Source organism: Nelumbo lutea, chromosome 5 (genome assembly GCF_056320005.1).
Source record: "Nelumbo lutea isolate HS-2025 chromosome 5, American lotus-T2T, whole genome shotgun sequence".
Lineage (NCBI taxonomy): Eukaryota > Viridiplantae > Streptophyta > Magnoliopsida > Proteales > Nelumbonaceae > Nelumbo > Nelumbo lutea.
The window spans coordinates 15,850,782-15,873,073 of record NC_142688.1 but is presented as its reverse complement, the minus strand read 5'-3'; the positions used below and the strand labels follow the sequence as shown (position 1 = coordinate 15,873,073).

The window sequence follows — 22,292 nt, the reverse complement described above, 5'->3', positions numbered from 1 at the left end:
GGAGATACTTATAATTGCAAGAGAATCTTTTCCTAATTATCTAAGTAATAGTATACTAAGTTTTTTTTTTTTTTGAGAAGAAAGTAATAGTATACTAAGTTATCAACTATGTGGTTTTACTTTATCCCAATATTTATTGTTCAACTTCATATTTCATTAATAATTTAACATTCTCCTTTAAAACAATGATCAAATCATAAAGCATTATAGCGCTTTTGATATCTAAATCTGATATGCTTGATCCCATCTTTAAAATATTTTAACCCCTGAATTTTCTCAGAAAGCTGTTTCATATGGTTTTTTGGTCACTTTTTCAATACTAGCATTTTATTTTGCCTTTTCTTTTCCATCAATAAAAATATTTGTTTTTCTTCTCTATTTTCATTCATAATAAATTCAAGTTAATATATGTATCTATGCATATAAATAAAAGGAAAAGGAAGAAATGTATAAGGTGGGGTGTTTACAAGCAACAGACATGAGGAAATAAAAAACAAGTAACCACATTTTCCCAACCTATAGAAAAGTCACATTCAATTTATGGAAAATGAATTTAATGTTATTCAACTCTTACTTTGTATAGATCAGAAGATCCAGCTACACGAGTTGCAAAACTCCCCTTCATACCCTGGTCACCCTATGAGTATGGATGTGTTGAATCCAAATCAGTAAAGAAAAATATGAGCACATCAACAAAATATGCTACTTCATAGTTTGAGATTCCATTTCCATTGTCTAGTAACTTGACTTTAGCCAACTCGCTAACTCATAAAAGAAGCATCAACCCATCTTTTCTTTCAAAAGTAATCACAATGGACAAATGGGGAAAGTAAACATCAGTGAGAAACATCTAATGATACATGTATATGTATATATAAGAAATCATGGACACCTTATGGCTCTAATTATGCTTGAAAGAATATGAAAGAATATGATGCCCAGAATCTGATGTTGAAAAGCTTCTAACAGACATCCGATTCTAAATAGTTGGCACTTGGGACAAGGCTTAGTTAAGCTGAGTTTCTTTTTTTTTTCGAATGAAGAAAAAAATACTAATTCTTAATATTCTTCAATCACTATGATTTAAAACCTTAAATGGCCAAATCAGGATAGAGATAAATTTAACATAACATAACTAAGAAATAATGAATTTATTGCTTTCAATTCTGAAGAAGAAAAATTCAATAGATATCCTTTCAATGATTTTTGAATATCATACAGCCCCCGACCCACCCCCCCATAGAGAATCAAAATGCCAAAACCCAATACTGTAAGCCGTAATCAGGATATTGGCAACAGCTTATATAAAAATGAATATAACTTCTATGTAATTTTTAAGGATGAGGGAAGGCTTGCCTGGGGGGTTCATGGCAGGTGATTTTGGCCACAATTGTCTTTGGCCCTTACACTTTTTTTTTTCTTTTGCCCAGAATAGCTCAGGGTGGGATTAGGGTGGGGTAAACTTTTTTTGGCTGTTGGTTGTTTGGCCTTTGATGTAATGTCATTGTCCAGCTCTGGACTCTTGGGGTGTGAGTTTGGGGTTATCATGTTTATCCAAGTGTTATTAGCTTCTTGGTGTAAAGGGTAGTTTTTTCAGTATTTGCCTTTTCCTTCCTCCCGTTTGTGCATACCTCTTGTATAAAACTTCCTCTTTTTCAACATAATAAATGCATAATTACATTGCAGTTTAAAAAATTGTTGAGGATGGATCTTCAATTGTGTCATGTTTTAATCATTTACTTAAAATCAAATCATTCATTTGCATTAACAAGAGAGTCAGGAAGGCCTCATAAATCATTAGACAGCATATTTATCAAGAGATCTTAACAAATTTCCAACTTTTGACACAATTTTAGAGCTTGTGCACCTAAAGCAGCTCTAATGAGAGGACTAAAACATGTTCTAGAATAATTTTACAAAAGGTATCACTACAGATCATACACTCTGACATGTTGTTCATCAATTTATCAATAACTTGAAAAGATTGGTTGGGACACCATAGCACCAAATTCTTGTAATTGACAAGGAACCATATTAATGCTCTATTTAAATATAAATTATCCTAGATTGCCTTGTTCAATATAGAAATAATATCTTAGTAACTTTTACCACTCCTTGCACAAGTAACACCAAGAGATGACACCTCATCTCAATTGTTGTAAACAAGTATCTAAGGGGTAAGGTGGTAGGATCCATCCTTAAGTCAAAATTCCCAAATCTTGTACACAGCATTCTTTATCAATCACAGTTAACAAAGGTCCAATGTTAAATGTTACCTATCAGGAAAAAATATTCTAGAAATTTCAAATGCTGTAACCTTCCAGTGCATTACCTTTTGCACATGTAAACTTTATATTCTAGTGCATGCTAGACCATCTCCTATGCTACTAATCAGTATTTACAATACATGGTTCAAACTTTTATTGCTGTTGGCATCACCTTTATGAATCTCCTGATATCGTCACGGTATTTTCCATTCCATTCAGCCCACCTGCAAGATAGGAATCCAATTTAGCAAATGGTTGTAAAGTGAATATCCTACATATGCTCCAAATAAAAACAAACAAGTTTCTTAACCCACAGATTATCATAACATAAACACACTTAAGTATAGAAGTTAAACACTTTACTTTCTCAATGGTTTGGTAAGGGGATGGTCATAGTATGCTATGTAGAGCAAAATAGAAATGTATCGAAAGAAGCAAAAATTTTCAGGGCTGAGAATTTTAAGGACATTTCTATAATTATGTTCTTGAGGTATATAACATTAAAATTCAAAAAATATGAACTATTTTAATAGCATATACTTGTCTATAGACGCTCATGTATTTACAAGTCCATGTTTTCTCAACTTGCTGAGTCGGACTCTTGGACATGCATCGGATTCTGGCTCCCATTTTGTGTCCATACAACATTTTCGGAAAATAAACTTTATTGACCTCATGTCCACTTCAATCATCTTCCCTGTGTTAAGGTAAAAAGAGACAATGATTAGGAAAGAAGGTTACACGACACATTTATATATGAACCTCATCCCCTATGCAGCCAAAAGACCACCTTTTGTTTTGGATGCTAGAATAAATGAGAAAAGACACCACTGAAAGCTCGACACTCCTCAAAACCTGATGAAAACACTTTTGTTGGTTTTAGAAAAGTTAGAAAGATTGAATCCAAGCAGAAGAAAACCAGTCCAAGAATCTCCTACTTGTATAACAAGAAAAATAAGAAGGAAGAAGAGAGAAAGAGCTGTTCAAGAGAAAGAAGAAGAAGTCGGAAGAATGACGAAGAGAAGAGAAGAGAAAAGCGTCCCTCTGTCACTCCCTTAGTCTCTTTATATATGTGCTGGATTAATTTAAAGGAGAAATTACATAAGTGCCCCTGGTTAGTCAGCTGACCCAATAAACATAAGAACTAATTTGTTAAGGGCCCATTACAGCATTGGCAGCAACATTTTAGCCTTGTTCTCAGGCCTCATGGGTATAGGAGATTCTAATAGAGCTGAGCTTCTAGCGGCTGTACAAGGTATTCGGATTGCAGACCAGTTAGGAATTCAGAATCTGCTTATTGGAGGAGATTCCAAAGTTGTTATGCGATGGCTAACAAATCCAGGTTCAGTTATTTGGTGCTACAGGGACCTTCTGAGGAAAGTTAATTGGTGTTCAAGGAACATGACTGTTACCTCACAGTAGGTGGGTAGAAGTAGAACAGCTAATACCATAGCGGATGGGTTAGCTAAGCAAGGGGCCTCAAGGGAACAATTATTTTGGGAAGCTCTGTAACTTTTTATATTCTAGTCTGATGTAATACAATGTTGTTGTTTAGGAGAGGTACCAGCTTGTGTCTCTCCTTGGGTAGCCTGTATTGTCTTATCATCTTGATTTTTCTTTAATAAAATATTACTTGTAGGTGTTCAAGACTGCTATCAGTCTTGATCACTAAGAAACTTCAGGTTCGAAAAGAAGAGAAAGTGAAGAAGAAAGAGGAAAAAAATAGTGAGAGAGCAGTAGAACACAGGCTTCGAAAGGAAGGACAGAATCTCAATGTTCTGCCGCCACCACTTCACTTTAATATTTATATGTTATGCTAGTTACATGAAAGGACACATCTGCCCTTGGTGTTAACATCATAAAACATAACAATATAAAACTGAAAAGTAAATAAGAACTAGAATAACAGAATAACAGATTGACCATCAGCTAAGACTAGATACATTCTACCTTACGGACAGAGTGGGACCACAGCTGTGGGGCCCACATCAGTGTTCTCTACACTCCCCGTCAAGTTGGGAGTAAATGTTCATCATTCCCAACTTGGATAGATCCGCTTCTAGCTTCTTTCTTGATACAGTTTTAGTGAGGATGTCTGCTAGTTGCATACTGAATGTGATGTAAGGGAGGCATACTTCTTGAGATAAGACCCTCTCTCGTACAAAATGGCGGTCAACTTCAATGCGTTTGGTTCTGTCATGCTGCACTGGATTATGTGCTATATTAATGGCTGCTTGATTATCACAATACAGCATCAGGGGCTTCTCATACTCAATACCCAACTCCTCAAGTAGAGATCTTAGCCATAGGATTTCAGCCACTCCGTTGGCCATGGACCTGTATTCTGCTTCAGCACCAGACCGGGAGACAATACTTTGTTTCTTACTTCTCCAGGAGACAAGGTTTCCTCCCACAAGGGCACAATAACCTGAGGTAGACCTTCTGTCATCAACACTCCCAGCCCAATCGGCATTCGTATAGACCTCCACCTTCATGTAGTTGTTGTTCTTGAACAGTATACCCCTACTCGGGCATCTCTTCAAGTAGGCTAAAATTCTTTCTGCCGCAAGAAGATGTGCGGTTCTAGGAGAATGCATGTACTAGCTGACAACACTAACATCATAAGTAATATCTGGCCGAGTGAGGCAGAGATATAGGAGCTTTCCTACCAATCGCTGGAACATAACTTTGTCTTCAAGAAGCTCCCCACTCTCTGCACTAATCCTGTGGTTCTGTTCAATTGGTGTATCTGCAGGCTTGACACCTAACTTTCTAGTTTCTGCCAACAGGTCTAGGACATATTTCCTCTGAGAGATAAAGATCCCCTGTTTGGATCTGGCAACCTCAATACCTAAAAAATACCGGAGTACACCAAGGTCTTTCACTTCAAATTCTTGATGAAGGAACTGTTTAAGGGACTCAATCTCATGGCTATCATTCCCTGTGACCACAATATCATCAACATATACTGTCAGTAGTGTCAAGGAGGACTCCACCCTCTTGATGAATAGAGTATGATCTGATTGAGCCTGTACATAACGAAACTTCACAAGGGCTAGTCTGAATCTATCGAACCAAGCCCTAGGTGACTGTTTCAAACCATACAAAGCCTTGTTGAGCCGGCAGACCTTCTTACCTATTTCTGCATCATAGAATCCAGGAGGCAAACACATGTAAACCTCTTCCTGTAGATCTCCATTCAGAAAAGCATTTTTCACGTCCATTTGGTATAAAGGCCAAGTGTGACTTGCTGCAAGGGATAATAGGACTCGAATAGTGGTCATCTTGGCTATCGGGGAAAAGGTCTCCAAGTAATCTATGCCATAAGTCTGTGTAAACCCTCTTGCAACTAACCGAGCTTTATACCTCTCAATGGATCTATCTGCATTATGCTTCACAGTAAATACCCATCTGCATCCAACTGGTTTCTTTCCTTTGGGCAGATCAACTACCTCCCAGGTGTTATTTTGCAACAGGTCATCCATCTCAACCTACATTGCATCTTTCCATTCCGGGACAGATAGGGCCTCTTGCACTGTTCTTGGAATAGGGACATTGGAAATGGCACTAAGGTAGGACCTGTAGGTAGGAGATAGGCGATCATAGGATAAAAAATGGGAAATACAGTGGGTTGTGGATGTGGTACAATGTCGTTTCCCTTTACGAACTGCAATTGGAAGGTCAAGATCATCTGTAGGGGAAGTCTCTGTGGGCCCTGGGACTGTAATACCTGGACCTGGAGCTACAGATGAGATTGGAGCTGGCCTGGACTGCTGATGATCAAGGTTAACCTACCTACACCGCCTGTGATAGACCCTCAACTCCTGATCCCTCTGACCACCCTCACCATTGCAGCTCCCCCTCAACTCCTGATCCCTCTAACCGCCCTCACCATTGCAGCTCTTATCACCCAATGGAATAGGTAAAGGAACTACCCCACTCCCACTGTTCTCCCCCTAAAGACAAGGACTCAAACCCCTACTCTCACTGCTCTCCCCCTGAGGAGAAACCCGAGGATAATAGGGTGTCTCCTCGAAGAAGGTGACATCCATGGAGAGAAACTTCCTCCCTAAGACAGGATCATAGCAGCAATAACCCTTTTGAGTTTGTGCATAACCAAGGAAGATGCATTTGGAGGCTTTGGGTTTGAACTTGGAGTGTTGGGTTTCGAGAAGCTGAAAAAAGCAGGTACAACCGAATGTTTTAAGGGGAATAGAAAACAAGTCCTCACGTGGGTGTAGAAGGGAAAAAGGAGATCTCATATCAAGGACCCGGGAAGGAACCCGATTAATAAGATATACCGCCGTGAGGATAGCATCACCCCAGAAGCGGATAGGAACATTGGAAGTAAACATGAGACTTCTAGCCACTTCCAAGATGTGCCTATTCTTCCTTTTGGCAACTCCATTCTGCTGAGGTGTATGAGGGCAAGAGCTCTGGTGGATAACCCCATGATGAAGAAGATAAGATGTCAATGGTTTAGCAAAGTATTCCTTTGCGTTATCAGATCTAAGAACTTTGATCTTGGCATCAAATTGGGTTAGGATCATTTGGTGAAAGTTTTGGGTCAGGGCAGGTACCTCATCTCGTGAACGCATGAGATAAACCCAAGAGAAACGAGTATGGTAATCAACAAATAACAAGAAATATCTGTACCCACCCATGGAAGGGATGTGATAAGGGCCCCCAAACGTCAATATGCACAATATCAAAAAAAAATTATTACTCCTTTTATTACTCAATAAATAAGGCTTTCTGCAATGCTTAACAAACTCACAACTTTCACAAAGCAACTGAGACAACTCAATAGACTCAAATAAAGCTAGAAATAGACTCTTTAGAGACCAAAAGGACAAATGACCTAACCGGTTATGCCAAAGCATAACTGGACTCACACTCTGAGAAACAAAAGACATCTTCTCTACTGACTCTTCCTGACGGAACCTCTCCCCGAGCAGATAGATCCCATTCGTCTCACGGCCAGTCCCAATCACATTCTTCGTCTCCAAGTCTTGAAAAACACATCGGTCAGGGAAGAAGGTTACTGAGCAGTTCATATGCTTGGTAATACTACTGACTGAAAGAATGTTAGTATCAAGCTTAGGAACATGCAAGACAGATGACAAGGAGATAGTATCTGATAACTTGATGTCACCCTTCCCAGAAATAGGAACCAGGGAGCCATCAGCAATAGATACTTTATCCCTACCAGAAGACAAATGGTAAGTGGTAAACAGTGAAGGCAAGCTAGTCATGTGATCGGATGCACCTGAATCTATTACCCAACAAGGTTCAGTAGTACCTGGAGTTGAGGCATGGTAGGCTGAAGCTCGAGTACCTGAATATGCGAAGGCAGATATGGCAGGGGCTGATGGTGACTGCGGTGGCTGAGCTAAATTTCCAACTTCCTTTTCTAATTGTATTAGGGCAGCCCGAACTGCAGCTAAAGTCTCTAAAAATGTTCCTTTTGTACCAGATGAGGATGCTGAATCAGTGTTCACGACCACGTGAGCAGTGCCCTTCTCGCTTCTCAACTTCGCAGGAACCAAGTGAGGATGCAGTTTCCAACATGTTTCTTTTGTATGTTTGGGCTTCTTACAATGTTCACATACCATATCCTTCTTGTCTTCCTTCCTCCTGTCCTTCTCTGAATCACCCCCTGATTTGGGTGTGACCGCTACAAAGGCTGGTGTGGGGGGCTGAGGTTGCATCATAACTTTCCTTCTATTCTCTTCACTGTGTACGAATGAAATGCCTGAGAGAAAGTCACACTGTCTCTAATCAAAATCTGTTGCCGCACAATATCATACTCTGAATTTAGGCCTGCTAGAAACTCAAATACCTGGTTTGTATCAACCTGCTTTCTATATATTTGTGCATCTTTGGGACTCTTCCACTCAAGAGTCTCTAAGTGATCAATCGCACGCCACAGGGACTACAAGGTAGAGAAATATACTGAAACCGGTCTCTCTCTTGTTTAAGATTTTTCACTTCACATTTCAATTCATATTCTCTAGCAACATTAAGGGGTTGGGAATATGTTTCTTTCATAACATCCCATATCTCCTTAGTTGTCTTTGCCCACAAGTAATTTCGGCTAATATGAGGCTGCATAGAATTACACAACCATGCCATAACCAAGTAGTTTTCTTGGATCCACTTGGTATATGTCGGGTCTCCCTTGGGGGGTTCTTTCATATCTCCCAAGAGGTACCCTAATTTACCTCTTCCCCCAATAGCCATCACGGCTGATTGGGCCCATTCTAAATAGTTTGATCCATCAAACTTTACGGTTGTAATCTGACCACCCATCTCAGAAACACTACCATAATTGATGTTCCCAAAGCTGCCTTCTGTCTGATTTTTAAACTCCATTTCTGTCAAGTCTCAAGACAGCACTTGGACTACCAATCACAATCAAAAAACAGTATAGGCCTGATCTGTATTCACAGTGTCTGTGCACAAAACTGGGATAACTCTGATCTGAAACCAACTAGCCAACGCAATAGTAGCTGTCCGTAGAACTCTAACCCCTTAAGAGAGTTCGAAAACCCCAAAAGACTGAAAAACAGCTTAGAAGTAGGTCTGATATGCTTGGCAGAGTTAGGGTTTTAATCAGTCCTTAAAGTGAACAATTCAGCTGCACAATCCAATCAGTACCGTATAGATAGACTTGCAGTAGGGTTAATAAGAAACCCTAGAATCTGATCAATGCTAACAATAAACTTGAGGACAGCTCTAGGTAGATCGCAAGGTTCAGTCTAACACTAGGGCTTGCCGCAAGATCACTTTCAAACCCTAGAGCAGAGAGAAACAAAGTTGAAACAGTTCAGCCCAACAGTAGGGTTTGCTGTAAAACCCTAGTGAATCGAAGAGAAAACCCTAGAATGGTTCGGCCTCCCTCTCCAAATAGGACCAACCTATCTTCTCTGATAGAACTTCTCTTAGAAAATAAATAACTTACAAGGAAAAATTGTTTGCTGCCTTCTAAGGTTACCTGAACCCTAGTCTTCTCTGATCCTTCCTGACCACCAATACTCTGCAACCCTAACAAGCTTCCAACAGTTGCTAGCACTTCTGGCGATCTCCAAGAATCAGTCTGCAAACTCCTCCTTTTCAGCTTCCAGTCCTAGGAGATTCTCATGTGGTCGGATGGTATTAGACTCACATGAGAAACCCTAACTTGGCTCTGATACCATGTAGGTGTTCAAGACTGCTATCAGTCTTGATCACTAAGAAACTTCAGGTTCGAAAAGAAGAGAAAGTGAAGAAGAAAGAGGAAAAAAATAGTGAGAGAGCAGTAGAACACAGGCTTTGAAAGGAAGGATAGAATCTCAATGTTATGCCGCCGCCACTTCACTTTAATATTTACATGTTATGCTAGTTACATGAAAGGACACATCTGCCCTTGGTGTTTACATCATAACACAACAATATAAAACTGAAAAGTAAATAACAACTAGAATAACAGAATAACAGATTGACCATCAGCTATGACTAGATACATTCTACCCTACGAACAGAGTGGGACCACAGCTGTGGGGCCCACATCAGTGTTCTCTACATTACTCATTTATCAAAAAAAAAGGGCCCGTTACAGCATTACAGCAGAAATAAAACAATAAATAACTGAACTAAAGCAAGGCCCATTCAGCCACCAAACTAAGGCCCATTTGGCCCAATCTCTCTGCACAAGCAAACATCATTATAAAAAGTCCCCGAGTTGAACTCATAAATCAAAAAAAAAAAAAACATTGGAACTATATTTCCAATTTTTTTTCATAAAAAATTCCACAAAATTACCATAACAGTTTCAAACCCACTTGAAACTTACATCAAAATTATTATAAAACCAAGCTTGACCAGGATTTGAGGTTTTCTACTGTAGATGGTGTGGCCACCATACATGCTGTTAAAGTCAACAGTTGGTGATGATTCCAATTAGTGAAGGGTATTTGTGCTCTAATATCAAGAAGTTAGTATTAGAGTGGTTCTTAAGTGATTTGAAGGAGAAAACTTGGGACTGATGTCATTTCATTAGGCTTTATAATAAATAAAGTAATTACAAAATGACCTGATAAATGAATACTCACCAAAAAAACCTGATTAATGAATGACAAAAATACCCCTATAGAAACACTTGAATATCTCAACACTTTACATGCATGTTGTATTGCTGTTGCTTTAAGTAACTGTGATGAAACAGGGTTGTGGTTGATGGTATATAGGATAAAAAAAGGCATAAAATAAAGGAAAGGAAGTCCCATTGGTCTTCAGATTCATTGTTAGAGAGATCAACTCATTGGGAAGACAAATGAACTGTTCATTCAAATGGGTCCCATGAAGTGCTAATGTAGCTGCCAACAGTTTATCCAAACCAGGGGTTTCTTCTTGTAGAGAACACTGATGTGGGCCCCATGGCTGTGGTCCCCACTGTGTTCGTATGACAGCACATGTAACCTTTGTTAGTTATGTCAGTGTTAGTTGGTATTTATCTTAGACAGCTTGTTATTTCAGTTCATTATTTGTTTTATTTGCCATGTAAGCATTAAGGGCAATTCTGCCCTTCCTACATTCAGTGAACATAACCTATAAATATTGAGAGAGTGGCGGCGGCAGATTCATTCGATTTGTCCCTCCTTTCAAAACACTTGTGTACTTCTACTTTCTTCTCCTTTCTTCTCCCTCTTTCTTCTACTTTTCTCAATCCGAAATCTTTTGGAATTCAAGACTGACTGTAGTCTTGACCGCCTACTTGGTATCAGAGCCTATCTAGGGTTTCTCATGTGAGTCTAGTCCAGCCAACCACATGAGAACTGTCTAGGGCTGGAAGCTTACAAAGGACTGTTTGTTGGCTGATTCTTGGAGGTTACTAGAAAAGTTTAGCAGCTGTCCGAAGACTTGTAGAGGCTTGGAGAGTGTTTTGGTAATCAGGAAGAATCAGAGAAGGTTAGGGTTTAGGCCATGATTGAAGGTAGCTATCAAAGTTTTCTAGGTAGGTCTTCATTTTTCCCTTGAGATTGCTGTCAGTCAAGATAGGTTGGACCTATCTAGGAGGAGCGGCCGAACTCTCCTATTTTTTTCTCAGAGGTAATCAGTTTTTTAGGGTTTGTCATTAACCCTACGACTAGACTTGACTGTGAATTCTTTTGGAAGGTGCGGCTGAGCACTGTTTATGTTCTCACAAAGTTTTCCTAACCCTACGATTAAAACCCTAATTCTGCTTCAGCATTACAGATTGCTTTCTAAGTGGTTTTCAGACCTGTTTTGGCTTCCGAGCCTGTTTTGGGGGTGAGAACTGTTATTGGACTGCTTATATTCTGATTGCCGATTGGTTTCAGATCAGATCTGAACTGATTTCATACAGATTTCTGATTGTAATCAGTTGTTTAAGTGCTGTTTTCTATTGCAGTAACCCTAATAGTTCTTAACTACTGATTCTTAACCAAGAATGGAGTTCAAAAATCAGGGAGAAGGTGTTTTTGGGAACAGCAGTTCTGGTAGTATGTCTGAGACTGCATTTCATATTACACCTGTGAGATTTGACGGATCCAATTACTCGGAATGGGCCCAATCAGCCATGATGGCTATTGGAGGAAGGGGAAAACTTAGCTACCTATTGGGAGATGTGAAAGAACCTTCCAAGGAGGACCCAATGTATATCAAGTGGGTTTAGGAGAACTACTTGGTTATGGCATGGCTGTGCAACTCTATGCAGCCACATATCAGCCGAAATTACTTGTGGGCAAAGACGGCCAAAGAGATATGGGATGTCATGGAAGAGACCTACTCCCAACCCCTTAATGTTGCTAGAGCCTATGAACTGAAGTGTGAGGTGAATAACCATAAACAAGGAGAGAAACCAGTATCTGTTTATTTCTCTACTTTGAAATCTCTGTGGCATGAAATTGATCATCTAGAGACTCTTGAGTGGGAAAGTCCAAAAGATGCACAAACCCATAGAAAGCAAGTCGAGACCAATAGGGTGTTTGAATTTCTAGCTGGCCTGAATTCAGATTATGACATTGTGAGACAGCAGATACTGACAAAAGACAGTGTGACCCTATCTCAAGCCTACTCCCTGGTGCATAGTGAAGAAACTAGAAGAAAGGTTATGATGCAACATCAGCCCTTCCCCACAGCTGATACATGTTGGAAGGGACATGAAGAAGAAAGATAAACGGGGTCTAGTATGTGAACATTGCAAGAACCCAAGCATGCGAAAGATACATGTCGGAAGTTGCACCCTCATTTAGTCCCAGCAAAATTGAGGAATAAAAGGGGTAATGCTCATATGGCTGTGAATACTGATTCTGCATCCTCGTCGAGCATAAAAGGCACGCCCCTAGATACCTTAGCTACTGTTCGGGCTGCCCTAATACAGTTGGAAAAGGATGTTGGAATTCAACTCAATCATCTCAGTCACCATCAGCCCCAGCCACATCAGCATTTGCTAATTCAGGTACTCGAGCCTCAACTTACCATGCTTCAGCTCCAGGTAACATTGAACATTGTTGGGTAATAGACTCAAGTGCATCTGACCATATGACTAGCTTGCCATCACTGTTCACTACTTATCACTTATCTTTTGATAGAGATAAAGTATCCATTGTTGAAGGCTCTCTTGTTCCCATTTCTGGAAAGGGTGGCATCAAGTTATCTGATACTATCTCTTTATCCTCAATATTGCATGTTCCTAAACTTGATACTAATTTGCTTTCAGTCAGTAGTATTACAAAACATCAGAACTGTTCAATAACATTTTTCCCTGACCGATGTGTTTTTCAGGACTTGGAGACGAGGAAGGTGATTGGGACTGGTCGTGAGACGAATGGGATCTATCTGCTTGGAGAGAGTTCTCATTGGAAAGAGCTCGTGAATAAGAAGTCTTTTGTTTCTCAGTCTGTGAGTCCGGTTATGCTCTGGCATAATCAGTTAGGTCATTTATCTTTTCGGTCTTTGAAGAGTCTGTTTCCTACTTTATTTGAGTCTGTTTAGATGTCAAATTTGAGATGTGAGAGTTGTGAGCTTGCCAAACATTGTAGAACAACTTATTCCTTGAGTAATAAAAGAAGTGGTAATTCTTTTGATATTGTGCATACTGAAGTTTGGGAGACGTATCACATCCCTTCTATGGGTGGGTACAGATATTTTCTGTTTTTGTTGATGACTATACCCATTTTTCTTGGGTCTACCTTATTCGTTCTCGAGATGAGGTTCCCACTCTGACCCAAAACTTTCATCAGATGATTTTGACCCAGTTTGGGGTCAAAATCAAAGTCCTCCAATCTGATAATGCCAAAGAATACTTTGCCAAGCCACTGGCCTCTTATCTACTCGATCATGGGGTTATTCACCAGAGTAGTTGTCCTCATACACCACAGCAGAATGGGGTTGCCGAGAGGAAGAATAGGCACATTTTGGAGGTGACTAGAAGCATTATGTTTACCTCCAATGTGCCTATCCGTTTATGGGGTGATGCTATCCTCACGGCAGTGTATCTCATTAATCGGGTTCCTTCATGGGTTCTTGATATGAAGCCTCTGTCTACCCTTCTATACCTAGACGAGGAGTTGTTTATTGTTCCTCTTAAAACCTTTGGTTGTACCTATTTTGTTCAGCTTCTCGGACCTCATCATTCCAAATTTGACCCTAAGACCTCCAAATGCATTTTTCTCGGTTATGCACAAACTTAAAAGGGCTATTGCTACTATGATCATGTTTCAGGGAGGAGATTCTCGGTTATCCTAGGGTTTCTCCTCAGGGGGAGAGTAGTGAGAATTTGGGTCTTTTTCCTCAGGGGGAGCGCAGTGAGAGTGGGGTTAACTCATCTGAGGTTGTTCCTTTACCCATTCCATTGAGTGATGAAGGCTGTGATGGTCAGGGTTGTCAGAGGGATCAGGAGTTGAAAGTCTATCACAGGCGATGCAGGCAGGTTGATCTCGGTCATCAACAGTCCAAGCCAGCCCAGTTCCTTTTGCGGATCCAGATCCAGGTACTACAATTCCAAGGCCCATTGAGATACCTTCCACTATTGCTACTTCTCCGCCTTCTGATGACCTTGACCTCCCTATTGCGGTCCATAAAGGGAAACGGCGTTGCACCACATCCACAACTCACTGTATTTCCTAGTTTCTATCCTATGATCGCATGTCTCCCTCTTACAGGTCCTTTCTCACTTCCATTGTCGATATTCTTATCCCTAGAATAGTGCAAGAAGCCTTATCAGTTCCAGAGTGGAAAGATGCAATGAAAGTTGAAATGGATGCCCTTTTGAAAAATAATACTTGGGAGCTAGTTGACCTACCCAAAGGAAAGAAACCAGCTGGATGTAGATGGGTATTTACTGTGAAACATAATGTTGATGGCTCCATTGAAAGGTACAAAGCCCGGTTGGTTGCAAAAGGGTTTACTCAGACTTATGGTATAGACTACTTGGAGACTTTTGCCCCAGTAGCCAAGATGACCACTATTCGAGTTCTATTAGCCCTTGCAGCAAGTTACTCTTGGCCCTTGTTCCAGATGGACGTTAAAAATTTCTTTTTGAATGGAGACTTACAGGAAGAGGTCTACATGTAGTTGCCCCCTGGATTCTATGATACAGAGACAGGTAAGGAGGTTTGTCGACTGAATAAGGCATTGTATGGATTAAAGCAGTCCCCTAGAGCTTGGTTTGATAGATTCAGACTAGCCCTTGGAAAATTCGGCCATGTATAGGCCCAGTCAGATCATACACTGTTCGTTAAAAGAGTGAACTCTTCTTTGACCTTGCTTGTTGTATATGTGAATGATATTGTAGTGACAGGGAATAATAATAGTGAGATTGAGTCCCTCAAACAGCTCCTTCATCAAGAGTTTGAGGTGAAAGATCTTGGTGCACTGCGATATTTTTTGGGTATTGAGGTTGCTAGATCTAAACAGGGGATCTTTATCTCTCAAAGGAATTATGTTCTAGATCTGTTGGTGGAAACTGGAAATTTAGGTGTCAAACCTGCCGATACACCCATTGAACAGAATCACAATATCAGTGCAGAGGGTGGAGAGCCTCTTGAAGACAAAGTTATGTTCCAATGGTTGGTTGGAAAGCTCCTATATCTCTGCCTCACACGGCCAGATATCAGTTATGCAGTCAGTGTTGTCAGCCAGTACATGCATTCCCCTAGAACTACTCATCTTCTTGCAGCTGAGAGAATATTAGCATACTTGAAGAGATGCCCAGGTAGAGGTATATTGTTCAAGAACAATAATCACATGAAGGTGGAGGTCTATACGGATGCTGATTGGACTGGGAGTGTTGATGACAGGAGGTCTACCTCTAGATATTGTGCTCCTGTAGGGGGTAACCTTGTCTCTTGGAGGAGTAAGAAACAAAGTGTTGTTTCCCGCTCTAGTGCCGAAGCTGAATACAGGTCAATGGCAAACGGAGTGGCTGAAATCACTAATTGAAGAGTTGGGTATTGATTATGAGAAGCCCTTGATGTTGTATTGTGATAATCAGGCGGCTATTAATATAGCTCACAATCCGGTGCAGCATGACAGAACTAAACATATCGAAGTTGATCGACATTTTGTCAGAGAAAGGGTCTCATCACAAGAAGTGTGTCTCCCGTATATCACCTCCAACATGCAGCTTGCAGGTCTTCTCACCAAGGTTGTTCCAAGGAAGAAGTTAGAGGCAAACCTATTCAAGTTGGGAATGACAAATATCTATTCCCAACTTGAGGGGGAGTGTAGAGAACACTGATGTGGGCCCCACGGCTGTGGTCCCCACTGTGTTCGTATGACAGCACATGTAACCTTTGTTAGTTATGTCAGTGTTAGTTGGTAGTTATCTTGGACAGCTTGTTATTTCAGTTTATTATTTGTTTTATTTGACATGTAAGCATTAAGGGCAATTCTGCCATTTCCTACATTTAGTGAACATAACCTATAAATATTGAGAAAGTGGCGGCGGCAGATTCATTCGATCTGTCCCTCCTTTCAAAACCCTTTTGTACTTCTGCTTTCTTCTCCCTCTTTCTTCTACTTTTCTCAATTCGAAATCTTTTGGAATTCAAGACTGACTGTAGTCTTGATTGATTACTCTTCTGATTTCATTTGAGGCCGTCCAGGACGAAGATCACCATTGTAATCACTAAAATACCCAATACCTGAATACTGGTCAGGCTATAGCTGTTTTGTACATTAGTCTGACTCTTGTGCTCACCATTTTTTCTTGATGAGGAATGGAATTAGTACTGTTAATTATCAAAAAGAGGCATAAAATAAAGGAAGAAAGTGGACTTCTTTTAAATTTTATTCCAAACAATTGTGTGGTGATGATAAAAAGTTGCCGCGAACAAGGGTAAAATCTTTTTGGAAAACAAAGGATGTAATTTCCTATCCCAACCTATCCAGCCTAACATACTATGTTTGGAAATCAAAAATTTGTCTACTATTTGATTGCATACATACAGTCTAAACTTATTTGTAAGGTAGGATCAATATCTTAAATTTGGAAATATATCTTCTTTTGGGTGACTAGTCAGCACCTTGGCACCAACTAGTCATAACATCCACTACAGAGGCCAACATCACTAGCCATCACCTCATCACACCGATAATACTGCATATCTCTTTCTTGCATCCTTGTCAAACTCAAGCCCTACTCTCCAACATGATATCAAATCCCCCTTTCATATTTTTTCATTCCTTTTCAGATTATAAAATAGTCTAATTTTCTTGGACTGATTATCATAACACTTATTTTCTTGAAACTTGTTTTGTAGTTCATAGATACTACTGCTGGTTGCAATTATTTAGCACTTCTATTTAATATAAATAAAAAAGGAAAGAAGCATGCCAGATTCTATTATGGTTTGGAGTTATTTTTTATCTATTTCTTCCATATATAAGTTCTAACTTCTAACAACAGGGTTGCTATTTATGTTCATATATGCAAGGGAAATATGGCCTTCACCTGCATGTCAAGCAATGGATGTTTTACTAATTATTCCTAATTTTCATAGAATTTCTATGTTCTGAGTAATGTAATATACTGCCAAGATACATTCATTTACCAGGGTAATATTTCCAGCAGCATCAGAATTTAGAATCTCAAAACAAAAGACATAAAGGTCAGTTTATTTAAGCCATCTTCTTGAAATAATTTAATGCAACAAAACAAATAATATGGAAAAAGTAAATTACCTATCCCAATTTGGAAATTTTCCAACAAGATAAAGACCTCCACAATCCCAAGGTTCTGCAATTATTTTGCACCTTGATAGAGTAGCATCTTTAGCAATTGCCTGGTCCATATAACCAAAGCAGAAAATGAAGATATGTTAATGAAGCATTCAACTTAGATTCCTAAAAGACAAGTACTTTTGGTTCAAGATAATTGTTCATTTTGTAGTTATAATAATAACATCATAATATGCAAATTATAGACATACAAAATTAGTGTTATAGTATACAAATTCATGGTCACATCCCCACTTTTTTTATCAGTAACACATTAACTTTTATTAGAATCTATACAAAAAATGGCATACATCTACTTTCAGCCAAGCACCCCATAATGTAGCTAGCCTTGGCTAACTACCATTTCTGTTTTCCTTTTACAAGTTTCTCCTTTTTTTTTATCAATAATGGCAGATGGCAGATGGCAGAATTTATTAATAATAAGGAACTTTAATTACAAGAGGGGGGAGGTAAACTTTCTTAACTCCCCCATTTTAGCAAAAACAAAAATATAAGATTAGAAATGAGCCCAAAAGAGAGATCCCCTGTTCACCCCTTGCTTGGCTAACCCATCCGCAAGTGAGTTAGCAGTTCTCTTTACCCAACTGAATTTCACCACAATGTCCCTAGTCAGCCACTTGAATTCTTTCTTTTCATTGCTGTAGTTCCAGATGCCAGAGTTATCTTCCTTCAGCCATCTAACCACCACATCTAAGTCACCTTCAAAAACCACTTTTCTTAAGTTCAGCTCCCTTGCTCTTTGGGCATCTTCCAGAGCCGCAAGGATCTCAACCCTAAGAGAGTCTCCTTCTCAAATAGGGCCTGAGAACATGGCTATAATAAGCCCCTCGTCATTCCTAAACACTCCCTCTATACCAGAGAGCCCTAGGTTCCTTAAACTACTTCCATCAAAATTCAACTTCATGAATCCATGTGGGGGAGAGGTCCAAGAGGGAGAAGAGACCATATTAACCTGGGCAGAATTAGCTATCTCTAACCAATTCCTCATTAAGTCAACTCCATTACATTCCCAACGGTTCTCTCCTTTTCTGAGAAAGTACGTGAGTTTCTTTCTTCCTAGATAGACCAGCAGACTGCAGCCCTCTTACATCTCCACATAATTCTCCCTCTTTTTAAAGGCCAACTAATGTAAGAAGGAGAGAAGAGGCTTTGCACATTCAAGGGAGGGGTCCAGCTGCACCCAAAAGGGGAGAAAACCCATTCCCAAATAGTTCTAGCAAACAAGCAAGAAATCGATGGGTGGTAACTAGTTTCCCCCTTCAACTTTACAAAGAATACACCTATGTGGGGATAAACAAGAATTGGGTCTCTTTTTTTGAAGCAGGTCACTTGTATTAATTCTTTCCGAGAATGCTTTCCAACAAAAACTACCAACCCGAGGAGGAACGGGCTTGCTCCAAACCTCTTTAACAGGGAAAGACAGACCACTAGAAGCAGAAGGCTATGATAAGGTCTCAAAGAAGGAAGCACAAGAGAAAGTACTAGAGGAGGATGGGGTCCAAATTCCAATATCTTCCTGAGAGGGGTCCAAGGAAACATTCTCAAGAATGGTTAACAAGTTCGAAGTACCCCAAGGTCTGTGCCCCTAATGGCCCTTCTCAGGCCCAAATTCCACCCAAACCCGGAAGAGGAGTTTGAAGGCACAAGAAAAGAAGAGATGGGTTCATTCTTCAAGTTAGATAGGGCATACAAAGAAGGAAACTGGTCCATCAAAGGGGAATCCTCAACCCAAGTTTGCTCCCAAAACTTTATAAGATTGCTAGAGTTCACATCATACCTAATCCACAGGGAGAAGATTGGAAGAAGATCATGGATGGCTTTCCAAGGAGAAGCACCTGTAGTCCTTGCTAGAATTCCAGGGTCCCAGCCATTGTCCTCCAGCCCATGAATGCTAGCCACTATCTTTTTCCAACGGAAATCTCCAAAGCCACTTTCCTAGTAAAGCCATATTTCTTTTCCCGATATTCCCAATCCCAAGACCACCTAGCTTCTTACATCTAGTTACCACCTCCCACCCCACCCTATTGTCCCTCTTCTCCTCTCCTAGCTCCCACAAAAAAGTCTCTCATTAGTTTTTTCCAGATTATTAGAGACTTTTGTGGGAATCTTAAAAACTAACAGGAAATACACAGGTAGATTAGCTAGGGTAGACCTAATCAAAGTGTCAATTTCATGTTCCTAATCCAATTAATGTCTCCACCTTCACAGAACAAAATGGTATCATCTGCAAACTCCAGGTGCATAAGTGGAATATCCTCCCTTCCAACTCTCCACCCTCTTAGCAAATTCCTCGAATCAGCTCTATGTATTAATCTCCCTAAAACATTTGCAATCAAAGTGAAAAAGAAAGGGGAGAGTGGATCTCCTTGTCTAATTCCTCACAGTGTGGGAAAAAAATCGACCACAGTTCCATTAAGGAAGATTGAGTAGCGGAAATTCCTAACAAATCCCCATATCCATTTACACCATCTTTCCCCAAACCCGAAGTTAGCCAAAACCTCCAACAAAAAGGGCCAATCAACTAAGTCATAAGCCTTTTCCAGATCCAGTTTACACACCACTCCCTTCTTCTTGGTCTTTTTGAGACTCTCCAAACTCTCATTTGCAATCAAGATTTGATCAGAAATATGTCTGCTCTTCACAATAGCTGCTTGATTGGGTGCAATAATAGTAGGGATAACTCTCTTAATCCTAAGAGTCAACACTTTTGTGATTATTTTATATAAGTTTTTCACCAAGCTTACCGGCCTATAATCCTTCAATTGTGAATCCCCTCTCTTCTTTGGGACCAAAGCAATAAAATGGAATGCCATCGTGAAACTCCGGATCCAGCTGTTCACCAAGCTTATCGGTCTATAATACTTCAGGTCTATAATGCTTCAATTGTGAATTCATCAAAGACTAACATTAAATCCCTTTCCAAAATTTCCCAACAATCCTGATAAAATGCCATCGTGAAACCATCTGGACCCGAAGCTTTTGTTTATCCATTGAAAGCACAACCTCCTTTATTTCTTCCAATTCAAACATCCTTTCTAACCAATTCCTGTTCTCATCCCCTATATTCGGCCAATCCAGTCCCTCTAACCAAACCCTCTCATTCAATGGCTTCTAAAGATAGATTTGAAATGATTTACAAAGGCCCCTGCTATCTCTGTTGGTTGGGAAATAATTGTTCCTTCCACTTCTAGCTTTGAAATGAAGTTCTTTTTCCTTCTACCATTAGCCACTAAATGGAAGAATCTAGTATTTCTATCTCCCTCCTTTAACCACTTGCACCTAGATTTCTGTCTCCAACTTAATTTTTCTTTGTGTAGAATCTCCTCCAATTGCTTCCATAAACTCCATCTAGCCTCCTTGTCTTCCTCTCCAAAAGCTCCCCTTTCTTCTTTCAAGTCTATTTCCTCAATTTGCTCGGACAAAAATTGCTTTCTCTCCTCCAATCTTCCAAACTCCAATAAGTTCCATTCCTTTATTTGAGATTTCAAGGATTGGAGCTTCTTGTGGAATCTCATACCTTCCCAATTTACTGTGGGGTTGCATAGCACCCACCATTCTTTGACTTTCTTGGTGAATCCCGAATGAAGCAACCACATATTCTCAAATTTGAATGGGGCAGGACCCTCACCTCTCATATCTTCCTTACACAAAACTATGGGCCAATGGTTTGAGGTAAGTCTAGGTAAAGCCCTAGAGTTTACATTAGCCCAATTCTCTTCCCAATCTGTTAAGAACAAGACCTGTCCAATTTAGAGCAAATCGGGCTTGACTGGAAGTTGGACCAAGTGAACCTATTGTTCGCTAGTGGGGTTTCTTTAAGCCCAAAGGCATTCACAAAGAAGTTGAAATTTCTCATACTTGTAGTCACTCTCTATCTAGGGTTGTTGGTTTCCTTTGTGAACCTGACTACATTGAAATCCCCTCCCACACACCAAGGTCCTTCCCACAAGCCCCTTATATCACTCAGCTCTCCCCACAACATATTCCTCTACTTGTAATCATTGGGGCCGTAAACATTTGTTAGAACCCATTCAAATCCATCTTCCACCTGCCTAAATTTCAATGAAGTTGAGTGGTCGCCTATTAATTCCTCCAATCCTACCATCACATCTTCCTTCCATAATCTTACTATCCCTCTTGAGGATCCCCAAGAAGGAGTTGTTGCCTACTTAATCCCCCTAGACCTCCATACACTCCTTGCCCATCTACTGTCAAAATCCATTCTTTTAGACTCCTGAAATAACACCACATCTGGGTTAAACTTTTTAATCACTTCTCTGACCGTTGCTTTTTTCCTTGCATTCCCCACCCCCCTTACATTCCAGCTCAAAATTCTCATTTCAACCAAAACGCTCGACCCTTACTACAGCTGAAGCTTATTTGACCCTTTTTCTCCTATCCCCCTTCACCCCAAACTTCTTATCCCCCTCAACATCCCTTTTCAATCTCTCAATTTCCTCTTTCTTGTCTTATTTTCCTCCTTTTTTTGTAAAAAGACTTTTAAATCATTTGGGTCCTTCAGTGTACACCCGAACCTGCTTACAAATTCTGCTACAGAGTCTTTTTCACTATTGTCCCCTTTCTCCATTTTTCCAGGATCTCCTCTCCTATTCATCTCCTCAATCCTTTGCCCTCTCTCTCCGCTGCTTTCCTCTTCCTTTTTATCCATATCCTCCCTCTGCAGTTCATTCTTTTCAAATTCACCCATTATTCTTTCAATGATTTCCCAAATCTTTTTGTTCCTGCACATTTCCTTTTCTAATGCCTCCCCTTTCTTCT

At 40.0% G+C, this 22,292-nt stretch overlaps 1 protein-coding gene across 18 annotated transcripts in view; it reads right to left on the bottom strand.

Moving 5' to 3' along the window:
* The window catches only part of ISA3 (isoamylase 3), a 75,463-nt gene that overhangs the window by 13,000 nt on the left and 40,171 nt on the right, over positions 1-22,292 (bottom strand). For all 18 annotated transcript variants that reach the window (XR_016099752.1, XM_088947268.1, XM_088947278.1 and 15 more), the window contains 3 exons: positions 17,457-17,557; positions 2,440-2,491; positions 575-637 (listed from right to left, as the gene is read on the bottom strand). Coding sequence is in view for 17 of the 18 variants with exons in the window: in XM_088947268.1 (XP_088803394.1) it covers positions 575-637; positions 2,440-2,491; positions 17,457-17,557 (216 nt within the window). In the remaining variant the exon portion in view is untranslated. The remainder of the gene's footprint in view (positions 1-574; positions 638-2,439; positions 2,492-17,456; positions 17,558-22,292) is intronic.